Below are 13,526 nucleotides of genomic sequence, written 5' to 3' on the forward strand. Positions count from 1 at the left end.
GACTACATGAAATCCTGGCTACCTCAAGTTGTTCTGAACATGATACCTGTTCCCTTTTTTAACAGCTGACTTATCTCAGGTGTGGCCAGAGGCTAATCAGCACTTTAGCAAAGAAATAGATGATGAGGCAAACAGCTACTTCCAGCGTATTTACAACCATCCACCACATCCAACCATGTCTGTAGATGAGGTGAGTTCCCTTCAGTAGCATTTGCATCACTTGTCCAGCGACTTGTTATAATATACTTCATGGTAATTATTCCTTCTTGTATTAGTCTTAGTGGAAAATAATAAAGGGTTTGTGGTAGATGCTTGCATCATTGCTTTTTTTGCTTGGTTGAAGTTGTATATTTCTAAGACAGGATGATTTTACAGTAAACTTGCACTTGCCTGCTACGTTCAGCTTTGACTTTTAGGTGTCCAGTTAACACTCCTGAAATGATGCTGAGTGTGAAGAATTCAACGTGGAGTGGAAGCTTGCATGTTCAAAATAACTGTTAAAAGTGTGCCTTTAAGTTACATTTATCCTGAATGTATTTTTAAAGTATCTAAAAATGACTACAACATCCAAATATACAAAGGTGCCTGAAGTTCTACTTTCAGAGCTTTGATAATTATTTTGGTTAGTCTCAGAGTAATTATCGATCTCATGTACTCACTCTTCGAAGTACTTCAACTTTATTTGAATATATTTGTGTGGCTGTGAATTATGGAACGACTGAACATTAATTTTCATTTTGCTAATTTTGAAGCAATGGAGTAGGCAACCACATAAAAGTTTTATGTAAAGACAGTAACTGAAAAGAAATGGGAGATAACTGAAGCCTGGAGAGGAGGCTTATTGTAGCAGTGTAGTATCTATAGGGTAACATGAGGGGTTTTGAAGCAGCTGTTTTGCAGTCAAGCATGTGATCTTGCAGTTTACCTTAACAGCTGCAACCACCCTTGAAACCTGAAGATGCAGAAGAGCTGAAATGAAGTAAATCTGTTGGTAACAATTTCCCATTTCTTTGCAGGTCTTGGAAATGCTGCAGAGGTTTAAGGACTCCAACATTAAACGAGAACGAGAAGTGTTTAACTGTATGCTGAGGAACTTGTTTGAGGAATACCGCTTCTTTCCCCAGTACCCAGATAAAGAGCTGCACATAACAGCCTGCCTCTTTGGTGGTATCATAGAGAAAGGACTGGTTACTTACATGGCACTGGGCCTGGCCCTGCGCTATGTTCTTGAAGCCTTACGAAAGCCTTTTGCGTCCAAAATGTACTATTTTGGTATTGCTGCACTAGATAGATTTAAAAATAGGTAAGTGTGGGGGTTGATAATATTTTAATGAGGCATTACATGTACTGTTACACCTTGAACCTGCTCTACTTATGCAGTACAAGAGTGCTAGAAATTTACGCATCTCAACTTTAGGATTACTTTAAAGATACGCTGTACTGAAACAAAATGTGCTAATGTACTAGTTAAAGGGTGACTTTAAAAATCAATATTTTCAGTGTGGTACTTGTATAAATGCAGGGTAAAGTGAGATGTTGAAACTACATAGTGAGCTTGTTGACAAAACTAATTCAGTGAAGTGTTGTGTTAGATGAAGTTGTCAGCTTGTTAGAAGCAGGGTGAATATAATATCTCTTTACAGGTACATTCTAATGAAGAGCTGTTTTCACTGTTCATTACTGAAAGCTGGCCAGGAGCTAGCTGTAGCACTTTGGTTTGACATAGAAATGTCAAGTAAGCCAAAAAGTATCTCGAAACCTAAAGCTTTCTCAAAGCTTTTACTGGATTCCAAAGAGAGGAATCTCTCAAGGCAGGCTGCTGTAGTAGGCAGGGTTGTACACCCATGAGGAAAAATCTCAATTCTGGAAGAAGATACTTGAACTTGAAAAGCATTAGAAAGCTTCCTGGAATTAGTTATTAGAAGAAATGTGTGGACTCATAAGCAAGGAGCATGTTATCTTCTAGCCCTGTTCTCCTGTTCATCTGCCCTGAAGTATTTCATCTGTAATAAAAGCTGTTGCTTGCAGCGTTTGTGGATGGATACTGTGTTGTGGGGTTAGCTGAGCAGAATGAGCAGAGACTCTTAAGGCTTTCTTGAGATGTAGCCGTATTTCTTCATCTTACTTGAGATGTAGCCATATTCTTAAGAACCATTTTAGGCATGACATAAAGATTTTACTCTAAGTGAGTAGTAGCAGCAGCTAGCATTCACAAGTGGAACTATAATAATTGGTGTGCATAGGTGAAGCTTCTGTCTCAGGTGTTAGGGGTATTCTAGACTGCTGTTTAAAACACACTGAGCAGACTACAAATTACTTACCCAAAAATCTTACTGCAAAAACTGAATATAAATGCAATTGTGTGCTCAGTCAGAAGCATAGAGATGTAGGATGAGTTTCAGTTAATAAACCTTGTGTTTTGCTGTTAAATGAATTAATTTCAAATAGGTTTTGCAACAAAAAGTACTTTGTAGAAGACACTTTTTTTATAGCACAGCTGCTGTGAGGAGTCCAGAAGTAATTCTGTGATGCAGCATGGGAATGAGACACCAGTGTTACATTTGCATTTCTCTCTAATATTGTTTCTGACCAGGTTTTATGCTTCTGACTGATGTTTTGTTTGACAGGTTGAAGGACTATCCCCAGTATTGTCAGCACTTGGCTTCTATTAGTCACTTTATACAGTTCCCGCATCACTTGCAGGAGGTGAGTGTTTGTGTCAGCACACTGGCTTTCTATGATTTTAAATTCTTTTGAGCAAATTCCTGTTTCCTTTGGAAACATAATCTCACTTATCACAATTTTAGGTAGTGTACATCCACAGAATTAAATACCTTTTCTTTAAAGGTTTTGCTGTGGGATAGGTGGGGCAGGTGAAGGTGGTTATATGATACCTCTTTTGTTTCCATAAATATATTTGGGTTGCTTATGTACAAATAGCAGCCTGACTATAACTGCGTGATCAGCCAGTGCACATACCTGTTCACAGAGGTTTTCAGGTGCTTCAGTGAATTCATATTCCAGTCTCTTAAGGATTTTGAATTCAGCTACGTTTTTAGTTTGATACACTTCTGCTGAAATAATCCACATAAAGATGAGGAAAAGTAAGAAAAGTTTAATTCCTGAAGGTCTGATCAGAGTAATTGGAATACCCTGTAGTCCATAGCAATGTTGGTCACAGTGTCTGCCTCAGAGGTGCTTTCATTGATAGAAATACAGAAAAGCTAATCCCCGTGGCAGAGCTTGAGAGCATGATCTAAGGAAAAAAATCAGCTCTAACATGAAGGTAGAGAGGCCATCTCCCCAGAGCTGCACAGTCCAATATGGGCTGAAACCTGTTAGTGAAACTGTTTGATGTCACCAATTTCTGGGTACATATATTAAAGTGAGGAAGAAACTAATTTTCTACTGTGGAAGATATGAAATATGGAAGTTGGCCATTTCAGAGTTATGGTTTGCTTACTAATTGTGAACTTCAGACTTTACCATGTCTGTGTAGCTGTAGAAGTCCTGGGGAAGATTTTGTACCTACTTGCTGTGTAGCTGCCTGGAACCATAGAATGGTTTGGGTTAGAAGGGACTTCAAAGCTCGTCCAATTCCAGCCCTCTACCATGGGCAGGAACACCTTCCGCTAGACCAGGTTGCTCCAAGCCCTGTCCAGCCTGGCCTTGAACACTGCCAGGGTTGCGGCAGCCACAGCTTCTGTGGGCAGCCTGTGCCAGTTTCTTGATACTCAGACATTTCTCCTAGGCTCTTCCCTTCTTTTCCTCTGCTATCCCATGCCTGCAGAGGTGGGTGTTTTTGAGTAGTGCTTTGTAGAATTTTAAGGATGTCAGGTCTCTTGATGTTTGATGTCAACCTGTTGAGGCCAGAGGTAGAGCTTGAGGCTTCTCTCCTGTGAGAAAGTAAGTTAATAGTGACAAGATCTGCTTTATAAGGCTAAACTTGCAGTTTGCAGATTCCCGTAATGGCATTAATGTCAAGTATTTTAAAGATTGTTGGCAAACCTTTATATTGCTCATGCTAAAACTGAGCCTCTTGTTCTGGAGCCGCATTTGAAATTTTGTATGTGCTTGTTCATTCTTTTTCAGTACATAGAATATGGACAGCAATCCAGAGATCCTCCTGTGAAGATGCAGGGTTCAATCACCACCCCTGGAAGTATTGCACTTGCCCAGGCTCAGGCCCAGGCCCAAGTTCCAGCAAAAGCTCCTCTTGCTGGCCAAGTCAGCACCATAGTTACCACCTCAACCACCACCACTGTTGCAAAAACCATTACGATCACCCGACCAACTGGAGTAAGCTTCAAGAAGGACGTGCCAGTAAGTAGTCTGTCACATCAGTGCCCTTACCGGGGCTCGAGAACACTTGTTGCTCACTAAACCCCATTTGACCTAGCAGTTGTAACTCCATTAAGTTTTTCAAACCTTTAGTCTCTTCCATAAACAGAGTCATTACAGGGTTGCCTGAGGGTGTATAGAGCTGTTACTGTGTGGTAATTGATGCACTGTGAAGTCAAGCCCATCTTGCTTCCTGTACTGTGTTTGTCTAGTTCTCTTAAAAGAAGCTTCTCAAATTGAAGGAGGTAAACCCCAAAGGTAGCTGGAAGTGTTGTGAACAAACTGATGGAAGAGTTCATAGTGTAGCTGTTAATGTCTTTCACACCTGATTGTTATGTAGATACCATTCTTTTGCAGAGTACTGATCATGGTTTGTAGAGTAAGAAACCCACTTGGCTTCATTAGAATGTTGCTGAAAATGAGACTGAAACTATAGGTGTCACCTGATGCAGCTCAAGTCTTTATTTTCACTTGCCAGAACAGAGCAAGTTTCTTTCAGTGTTGCCTCAAAATATTACCTGTTTTTAACTTCTTGTTCTCCTTCCAGCCTTCCATTAATACTACCAATATTGATACGCTGTTAGTAGCAACAGATCAAACTGAGAGAATTGTGGAACCTCCAGAGAATGTCCAGGAAAAAATTGCTTTCATCTTCAATAACCTGTCTCAGTCAAACATGACACAGAAGGCAAGTATGGAAGAACTCCAGTAAAATCAATTTCTTATGCATTTCTGGAAATCTGTTCTAAAGTGGTGGGTGATTTTGTGTTTCTACTAAAAATCCAACTTGCAAAAAATTGGGCGGGAGCACCCTGTAAAGAAATTGTAGTTTCCAACACTCTGCTTGAACCTCTTTGGAGATAAAATTTTTCAGGGAAAGGAAAGCTAGGTAAAAGATAGCTGTTCTTCATCTTGCTTTCTCCTACAAGTTTCCTTGCTTCTGTATAGCCATATACTTTGTACTGAAGTGTTCTATGTCAGTAATGCTCTGTTTTCAGGAAAGGACTTCTGTTAGATGCCCAGAGTAATAGCTGGATAGTCCTTGATGTTTTTGTCATTTTGAAATAACTAAAATACTGATGCAAGTTTCTGAAAAACGTAAATACAAGTTTGAACAAATATTCACATCGTAAGTGGGCTGGGTACCATTTAATGTTGCAGGGCTCAGCTGATGGACCCTTGCATTTCAAGCTGGATTTTTATGAACCAGTGGAGATCTTCAGTACTATGGGTAGCTGAGCTGTCAGTCTGGTGGACAGACGTAGGTTAAACCTAAGATGTCCGCATTTATTTTGCAGTTGCCTGGTAAAAAGCTAAGTGGGGGAGAGGTAAATCATTATGTCATGCTGATTATGATTGTCCTTATTGATTGAGCAGATCTTCAGATAATGAGATGCTAATTTCAATGCATTTTTTAAAAAACAACTTCAGTGTTGGAAGCATTTGACTGATCTTGACCATGTTGGTCAGAGCCAACCCCAGAAGTTCTTGATCTATTCACCTTACATTTTCTGTGGCTTGCTTTTTCTTTGGTATGGAGACAGGTTGAAGAGTTGAAGGAAACAGTGAAAGAAGAGTTCATGCCCTGGGTATCGCAGTATCTTGTGATGAAGAGAGTCAGTATTGAGCCCAATTTTCACAGCTTATATTCAAACTTCCTTGACACACTTAAGAATCCAGAGTTTAATAAAATGGTTCTGAATGAAACCTACAGAAATATCAAGGTAAGTAGCACAAGTTTTCTAATACTTAGGGTAGATTTAAAGATTTAGGAGTGTGCCGTTTTCCTCCTGCTGTTTGCTTACTGTGTTGGTGATCTTAAAATCCACTTGCTGATCATTTAAAAATCTACTTGGTAGCTTAAAATGGAACTAACAGGTTACCTTTATGAATACTAAATTCTTCTGTTTTCAGCCAAGAATGTACCAAAGTCTTAATTCAGTTGTATAATGAGAAGGCAAATCTGCATTTAAATTCATTTATGTAGGTAGACTCTAAATTTGTGTGAGGCTTGCAGATTATAACCTAGGGGAAAATTGCTTATGATCTAGTTCTTTTATGTGGGGAAAGTATAGAGATTAGAAAACCGTAGTCTAACGGGGTATAACAACCAAAATTTAGTAGAGGGCTAAGGTAATGTTAAGGAGAGGAGGAGGGAGAAGCAATAGCTCAGAAGAGATGAGGGGGTAAAACAAGTTTGTCAAGCAAGCACTATTTTTAAACCTGTTGGTGGAATTTCCTTACCACCATGGGTTACGCTGTAGTGCAACAGAATCTCCTGGCTCTTCACAGCACAGCTGACCTTGCTCTGTTCAGCTCGTGCTCCTCTAAAGCTAAGGAACAGAAGTAACAGCAGAATACTTGTGAAATTATTTAAGTCTTGAAATAAGAAATTATTTCCCAAGAAGTGCAAACTGTAGCCTTCAGGTGTGTGGTGAAGCATTAAGAAGTACCATTGCCTTGACAAGTCAGAGTTTATTAAGCAAGTAGTCATAGCAGTCTTGAAAAAGTAAATGGGAAAGTGTAACCCTCCTTTTTGAGTCTCCTGAATGAAAGGGGTTTTGAGATCATTACAGAGCAGATTTATAGCATGCTGCCTTGAAGTAAAGGCTGTTCTTGATTATCTCTGTAATGTGACTGGAGCTCAGAACTTCATGTTCCAAAACTTTACATCTTCAGTCAGATAAGCTGTTGAATTTGGGTTTTGGGTCGGATTATCTTCTGGTTGTTGCTTGAGTTGTGTTTTTTTCATTAGGTGCTACTGACATCAGATAAAGCTGCAGCCAACTTCTCAGACCGTTCCTTGCTAAAGAACCTTGGTCACTGGCTGGGAATGATTACGCTCGCTAAAAATAAGCCCATCTTGCATACGGTGAGCTTTTGCTTTATTGGTTTGTTTGGTGCAAATTGGTATGCTGTTATGGGGCAGCATAGGCTACTGGGGACATTTTATCACCTTACTGGCGCCTCTTTTCTGTGCTAACTACAGCATATGATTCCAGAGTTAGTCACTTAAGACTTCTAAATGTTTCTTTAATATCAGAAAAGTAAGTAGTAAAGCCCTTGCCAAAATAAATTAATAAATCCCTTGTAGAAATGTGTATCTGTAAATATTTGCTCAAGAAGTAACTGCTCCTTAGCAGTATGTAAAATTCAAGGACTGTCATTACTCAACCTTGCCAATATATTCCCTATAAGGAAATAAGGTTTAAGTGGAATTTTTGCATGTGGTTTCTGTTTTCTCCACCTTCTTCCCCTTTTGAGCTGTTGATGTGTTTTTCAGGATTTGGATGTGAAATCACTGCTGCTGGAAGCATATATAAAGGGACAGCAGGAATTGCTTTATGTGGTGCCATTTGTCGCCAAAGTCTTAGAATCCAGCGTCAGGAGCGTGGTAAGTGATTTTGTGCTGACAGAGTTATTGCTCAAGTAGCAAAAGAAATACGGCAGGAAGTAATTAACTTCTTTCACAAAAGCAAAATGATTGCATCCCATGGAGAAAAAGAAAAGGGATGACAGGGCTTAAAGTGAAAGAGCTCTGTTTCAAGTGAAAGTACATGGCCTGCGCATTTTTGCAGTCTAGGTGGTATTAGGTGTGGTGTATCCCTGAACAGAAGTCTGAGAAACATAAGGATGCCATTACAGAGGTTTTAGGATATATTTGTTATTTGATTTATTAATTTATTTTTTTTTATTCCCCCATCCCTCTTTGACCCTGATCAGCCCTTGTCAGTTCTGCTTAATGTGGGACTGATCTCACAGAACAATGAGGTCACTGTGTTTCTGGTTTAATGTTCAGCTAACTTCCTAATCTAGTTACAGTCAGATTGAGTACTAAATGCAACCCTGATTGCAGCTTGCAAACTCTTCCATGGCTGTGTGCAGATTTAGCTGTCCATGTTTCACAAGTTTCCACTCCTCTATTACCCAGATGATTCGAGAAGTTTGTCATCCTGCTCTCCTCTGTCTCTTGTAGGTCTTCAGGCCTCCAAACCCGTGGACAATGGCCATTATGAATGTTTTAGCTGAGCTGCATCAAGAACATGATCTAAAAGTAAACTTCTGGTTTTCACTTTACCTACTAAGTGTGAGGTTTTCTTGACATACTGGTCAAGAGGGATATTGTGAAGGACCAAATTTAATTTCTTTATCATGGGGAGAATTTGGCATTGCTTAATTTGGTAGGACATGGATAATCACCATGCAAGATATCTGTCTAATCCTCAGTCACTGTTAAAAGTCTCTAAAAGGCCTGGAGTTAGAATGGGAACTGTGGGAATCAAGCAGCCCAGTAAATACTTTGGGTATTTTCCTTGTGACATAACCTAAACTAGACTTGTTGTGCAGTTGAATCTGAAGTTTGAGATTGAGGTGCTCTGCAAGAATCTTGCACTAGACATCAATGAGCTGAAGCCTGGAAGTCTCCTGAAAGATAAGGATCGTCTGAAAAATCTGGATGAGCAGCTGTCTGCTCCAAAGAAGGATGTGAAGCAGCCAGAAGAGCTACCGCCCATCTCAACAACTAGTAAGTACATCCAGAGGTGCTCCACAAAATTTCAAATAAGACAGGTTATGCTACTGCAAAGAAAAATGTGAAGCTACATACACTATTGTCACATTGCTGAATGCTTGGGAGCACTTGGATAGTGTTGTGATAGAAGATGAGAAGGAAATGGGAAGCTATCCTGAGGAATAATTCTACACATGCTCTGTGTAACTATGGCTTAGAAGAGAGTGAAGAAAGATGATCTGTTAACAAGCCATCAGGAGCTAAGCTGTGTTGTAACAAGCAATTCTGCTAAAATCAGAAGCTAGTTTGGTACTAATCATCAGGAAAATGGAGAATAAAAATTGTTTGAGAAGTTTAGGAGGCTTCATGATCAAAGTGCAAAACTACTTCTTAGTCACTTGCTGGTTTAAATGAGACTGATATACTTCCACTGTAAGCATCTGCTTTTCAGTAATGGTTCAATACAAATATTCTTGTATCCTTCAGCTGCTTCTACAACTCCAGCTACCAGCACCACTTGTACAGCCACAGTTCCTCCACAGCCCCAGTACAGTTATCATGACATCAATGTCTATTCTTTAGGAGGATTGGCTCCACATATTACCTTAAATCCAACGGTAAGTTTTAGAGCTGATCTGTCTTGCTGAAGAATTCTTAGCACCAGTGTTGCTAAAGGTTTCAGTGGTGGGAGCAGCAGTTTGTAAGTTGAAGTTACTGGGGAGTCATTTCTCAAAAATAATGGGGTGGGTGAACACTAACAAGTAATCAAATGGAGAAATTCAGGGGTTGTTAGTAATGGCATTAGCAATCTTAGATAAAGTCATTATGACATTAGTATCAAGTTTATTTCTGGCAATAAGTTTCAATTAAGATAGTTGCTCTTGGGACTTAGGCTTAAAAGGAGCTTCTGTGTTCCCTTTGACCAGTCAGTAACCTGACTCTTAAATTAGTCTTTGCATTGTGCAACTTTGGAAGAAGACTGCTCATATGTCTCAGGATTGCCAAGCATTGTAATAGCTGCAGGTGGAACACAGGAGTGCAATGCTGAAAACAAGCTATGACAGTAAACTTGAAGTTGTTCAGAAACTGAATGGAGGATGGAAAAAGGGGGGAGTGAGCGAGCAGCTGTGTGGTTCTGAGTTACCGACTGGGCTTAAACCACAACACTAGGGTAGAGGGGATTCTATTTTATCATCACTTAACTTCCCTAACCCTCCTCCAGATCCCGCTGTTCCAAGCCCACCCACAGTTGAAGCAGTGCGTGCGGCAAGCGATTGAGCGAGCAGTGCAAGAACTTGTCCATCCAGTGGTGGATCGCTCTATTAAGATTGCCATGACTACTTGTGAGCAGATAGTCAGGAAGGACTTTGCACTGGATTCAGAGGAGTCACGAATGCGTGTGGCCGCGCACCATATGATGCGGAACCTTACTGCTGGAATGGCCATGATTACCTGCAGGGAACCTTTGCTGATGAGCATAGCTACCAACTTGAAAAATAGTTTTGCTACTGCACTGAGGGTAAGAGCTACATCATCTGAAGCTTATTCCTAATTTACAGGACTGTAGACATCCAGCACTAACAAATCAGTTTGCCACACTGGAGACTTGTTTATTAATTATGTGTCTTAATTAATGTGGAGCTCAATTTAGTGGACAAAAATCTCATGACTTTCAGAATTACAGAAGAAAGACTGCTGAGGTTACAGCTCATTTCAAGCACTCTTAAGGCCTTTAAGGGGGATCTTGCTTTATTGCTCACAAGCTTCCCAACTACCTTTTCATTCTACCACCCTGTTCTCTCCAGTTTGATCATATCATGAAGCCTTAGAGTGTTTATCTTTCTGTGGGGTTTGAGGTAGAAAAGCTGGAGTGGCGAGGACAGAGTTGATTCTGGGACTTTCTGGTGATGCCTTGGGTTGTTTCAGCATACATGCTTGAAGCAGATTTTATTCACTTGTGCTGTTAGCAGATATGTTAAGACTCTTCTGCACAGCTTGTGAATTCATTGTGTTTTCTAGAGGCTATTCTTAGGTCTTTTGATGAACAAAGTTTGAGCTGAAGTAGTAGCTTTACCTTCTTGACTAAATGGAACAGTCTGTGACCTGCTGGCCAGAATAGCACCTACTGCCCAGAATAGTTTCTGTGCTTACCACTGATGTTAGCACAGACACAAGAGCATGAAGACCTCGGAAGGATCAAGACATAGATCCTTTCAGGGATTTGAAAGAGAACTAGTCCAGGGACTGCCTACCTCTTGCTTAAGGGCATGTCACACTGTCTTCCATCTGGTAGGGAGTGACAGAGCAAAGGCCCTTTTGCCAGTGGTATTGCTCTCTTGTATGGTAACTGCTCTGAGGACAGGAGTTAATGTTCCAAAGGGAGTGCGAAATGTTACAAAGAATTGCATCTGCAGGTAAGGGATGGATAGTCTGCTGCAACTCACAGGTCTCAAACACTTGGCCCTTCATATACAGAACTTCAGATAACGTGATTGCTGAAATGAAGAGCGGGAAAAGCATACAAGTGAATCTTAAACACAAGGATGGGAGCAGTTTTAGTAATGCTTTGTTCATGTGTGAGCTCAGCCAGTGACCACTGTTAGCTCCTGTGCTAATTACAATTTGGAATTTGGGTGTCAAACTGGTAACCATAAGAGAAAGTGCTGTTATCCTCTGATAAGAGGGGCTGAAATACTCCTTCGGTTTGCAGTCTTGGCTGTGATTAATCCTTGAATAATAAAATGGGTTGGGTTGGAAGGACCTTAAAGGCTCAACCAGTTGCAACCCCTTGCCATGGGCCAGGGACACCTTCCATTAGACCAGGTTGCTCCAAGCACCTTCCAGCCTGCCATTAAACACTGCCAGGGGTGGAGCAGCCACAGCTTTGGGCAACTGTGCTGGGGCCTCACCACCCTCACAGGGAAGAACTTCCCAAGACCTCAGTTTCCCTTGTCAGGTTAAAGCCATTCCCCCTTGTCCTGTCCCTACAGGCCCTTGTCCAAAGCCCCTCTCCAGGTTTCTTGCAGCCCCTTTAGGCACTGGAGCTGCTCTAAGGTCTCTCCTTAAGGAGCCTTCTCTTCTCCAGGCTGAACCAGCCCAGCTCTCTCAGCCTGTCTCCAGAGCAGAGCTGCTCCAGCCCTTGCAGCATCTCCATGGCCTTCTCTGGACTTGCTTGCGCAGGTCAACATGCCTCTTGCATTGAGGGCTGAGCTGAACACAGTAAGAGATCAGAAGATATGAAAGAGAAGTATATCTTAATGGACAAACAAATCCAAGTAGATTGGACTGTTTGTGTTATGTGTATTCTGTTTCAAGTGGGAGTTGCTGCTTTGCACACTGGAAAGTAAGTAAAAATGTTCAGGGTTCTCTCAGACCAGACCCCAAGAAGAAAAGAAGAAAATCTGTGTCAGAAAAGGAACACACTGAAAAAGGATTAGCACTACTCTTCCATTTAGTGTGTCTTCTGATTACAAGCTAGGAAGTGGGAGAACTTTTACATTGTGATGTGAGGTTTGTTTTTCCTGCATCTATCGTATATGCGTCAGCCCAAAGCAGGGCTTTTATGTCCATGCCCAGGAGATAGGTTGGTGGAGAAAACAGAGGACCTCCTGCTGTGTTGTTCGTTGTTTGAAAGTCTTTGCTGTCATCTTCCCTCCCGGTTTTATTCAGAGCTATGCAGAATTAATTTTACTGTTGTATGTACCATGCAAAGAGAGTGTATTCCTAACAGCATTCCTTTTTTATTGCTCGTGTTCTATAAAGGCAGTGGCACAGATTTTAAGGCTAGTAAAATACAGGGGAGATTTACAGCCTTCACTGATTATTGTGGTTTTCAATAGGCAGCCTCCCCACAACAGAGGGACATGATGGAGCAGGCAGCAGCCCAGTTAGCACAGGACAACTGTGAACTGGCCTGCTGCTTTATCCAGAAGACAGCTGTGGAAAAGGCAGGCCCTGAGATGGACAAGAGGCTTGCAACTGTAAGTATGGGACTGCTGCATTTTAGAAGCATTATATGTGCTCATATGCATCCAGACTCTGTCTGAAATTCATTGTGGTGTTTGGTGGTTTTTTTGCTCCTTGGGTTTTTTCCCCAGGAATTTGAGCTCAGAAAACATGCTAGGCAAGAGGGTCGTCGGTACTGTGATCCTGTTGTGTTGACTTACCAGGCTGAGAGGATGCCAGAACAGATACGGTTAAAGGTGAGGATATTAACTGAGCCACAATCTGATACGGCTTTTCTCCCCCTCCTGATAATGGAAAGTGGATGGCAGAGCTTCAGCTGATCAATCCTATATATTGCTGGTCTTGTCTACTAGTGGTGCAACTGCTATAAGCTTGATTAGTAATGGAAACATGAATAAGTTGGTTGAGAGTGTTTTTATAATTTTTCTCAATTTTTTTGAGGACCTTAAAAGTCCTGTCTCTTGTGCTGTGCTGCTCCTTTCACTGAAAGATAACTAGCCTGTTTCATTGTCATCTTATGTTTTCTTCCTTTAGAGGGCATATCTTGTGCTTTCAGTAGAGCATTTCTCTTGTCAGCTGTGGATGGAGCCATTATGATAGGACCTCCTACTTCCTGATGTCTAGGCCACTCAATTTAAGAGTGTGACTGAGCAGCTACCTGTTAGACAAATTGCCCTCATTTGTTACTGCCACAGTGCTTAACAATGAG

General features: G+C 41.1%; 1 protein-coding gene and 1 non-coding gene across 3 annotated transcripts in view; both read left to right on the forward strand.

The window, feature by feature from the left end:
• Window positions 1-13,526, forward strand: part of CNOT1 (CCR4-NOT transcription complex subunit 1) — a 55,552-nt gene that overhangs the window by 27,654 nt on the left and 14,372 nt on the right. For both annotated transcript variants that reach the window (XM_005152291.4, XM_034072650.1), the window contains exons 19-32: window positions 66-190; window positions 1,017-1,303; window positions 2,628-2,706; window positions 4,093-4,323; window positions 4,889-5,029; window positions 5,886-6,065; window positions 7,097-7,213; window positions 7,625-7,735; window positions 8,318-8,395; window positions 8,689-8,866; window positions 9,338-9,468; window positions 10,074-10,370; window positions 12,691-12,831; window positions 12,949-13,053. In XM_005152291.4, the coding sequence (XP_005152348.1) occupies window positions 66-190; window positions 1,017-1,303; window positions 2,628-2,706; window positions 4,093-4,323; window positions 4,889-5,029; window positions 5,886-6,065; window positions 7,097-7,213; window positions 7,625-7,735; window positions 8,318-8,395; window positions 8,689-8,866; window positions 9,338-9,468; window positions 10,074-10,370; window positions 12,691-12,831; window positions 12,949-13,053 (2,201 nt within the window). The remainder of the gene's footprint in view (window positions 1-65; window positions 191-1,016; window positions 1,304-2,627; window positions 2,707-4,092; window positions 4,324-4,888; window positions 5,030-5,885; window positions 6,066-7,096; window positions 7,214-7,624; window positions 7,736-8,317; window positions 8,396-8,688; window positions 8,867-9,337; window positions 9,469-10,073; window positions 10,371-12,690; window positions 12,832-12,948; window positions 13,054-13,526) is intronic.
• On the forward strand, window positions 6,549-6,687 carry LOC115947036 (small nucleolar RNA SNORA46). The gene has a single exon (XR_004081023.1). It is a non-coding gene; the product is annotated as a small nucleolar RNA SNORA46 (small nucleolar RNA).

The sequence above is a fragment of the Melopsittacus undulatus genome, chromosome Z (assembly GCF_012275295.1).
Source record: "Melopsittacus undulatus isolate bMelUnd1 chromosome Z, bMelUnd1.mat.Z, whole genome shotgun sequence".
NCBI classification, from domain to species: Eukaryota; Metazoa; Chordata; class Aves; order Psittaciformes; family Psittaculidae; genus Melopsittacus; species Melopsittacus undulatus.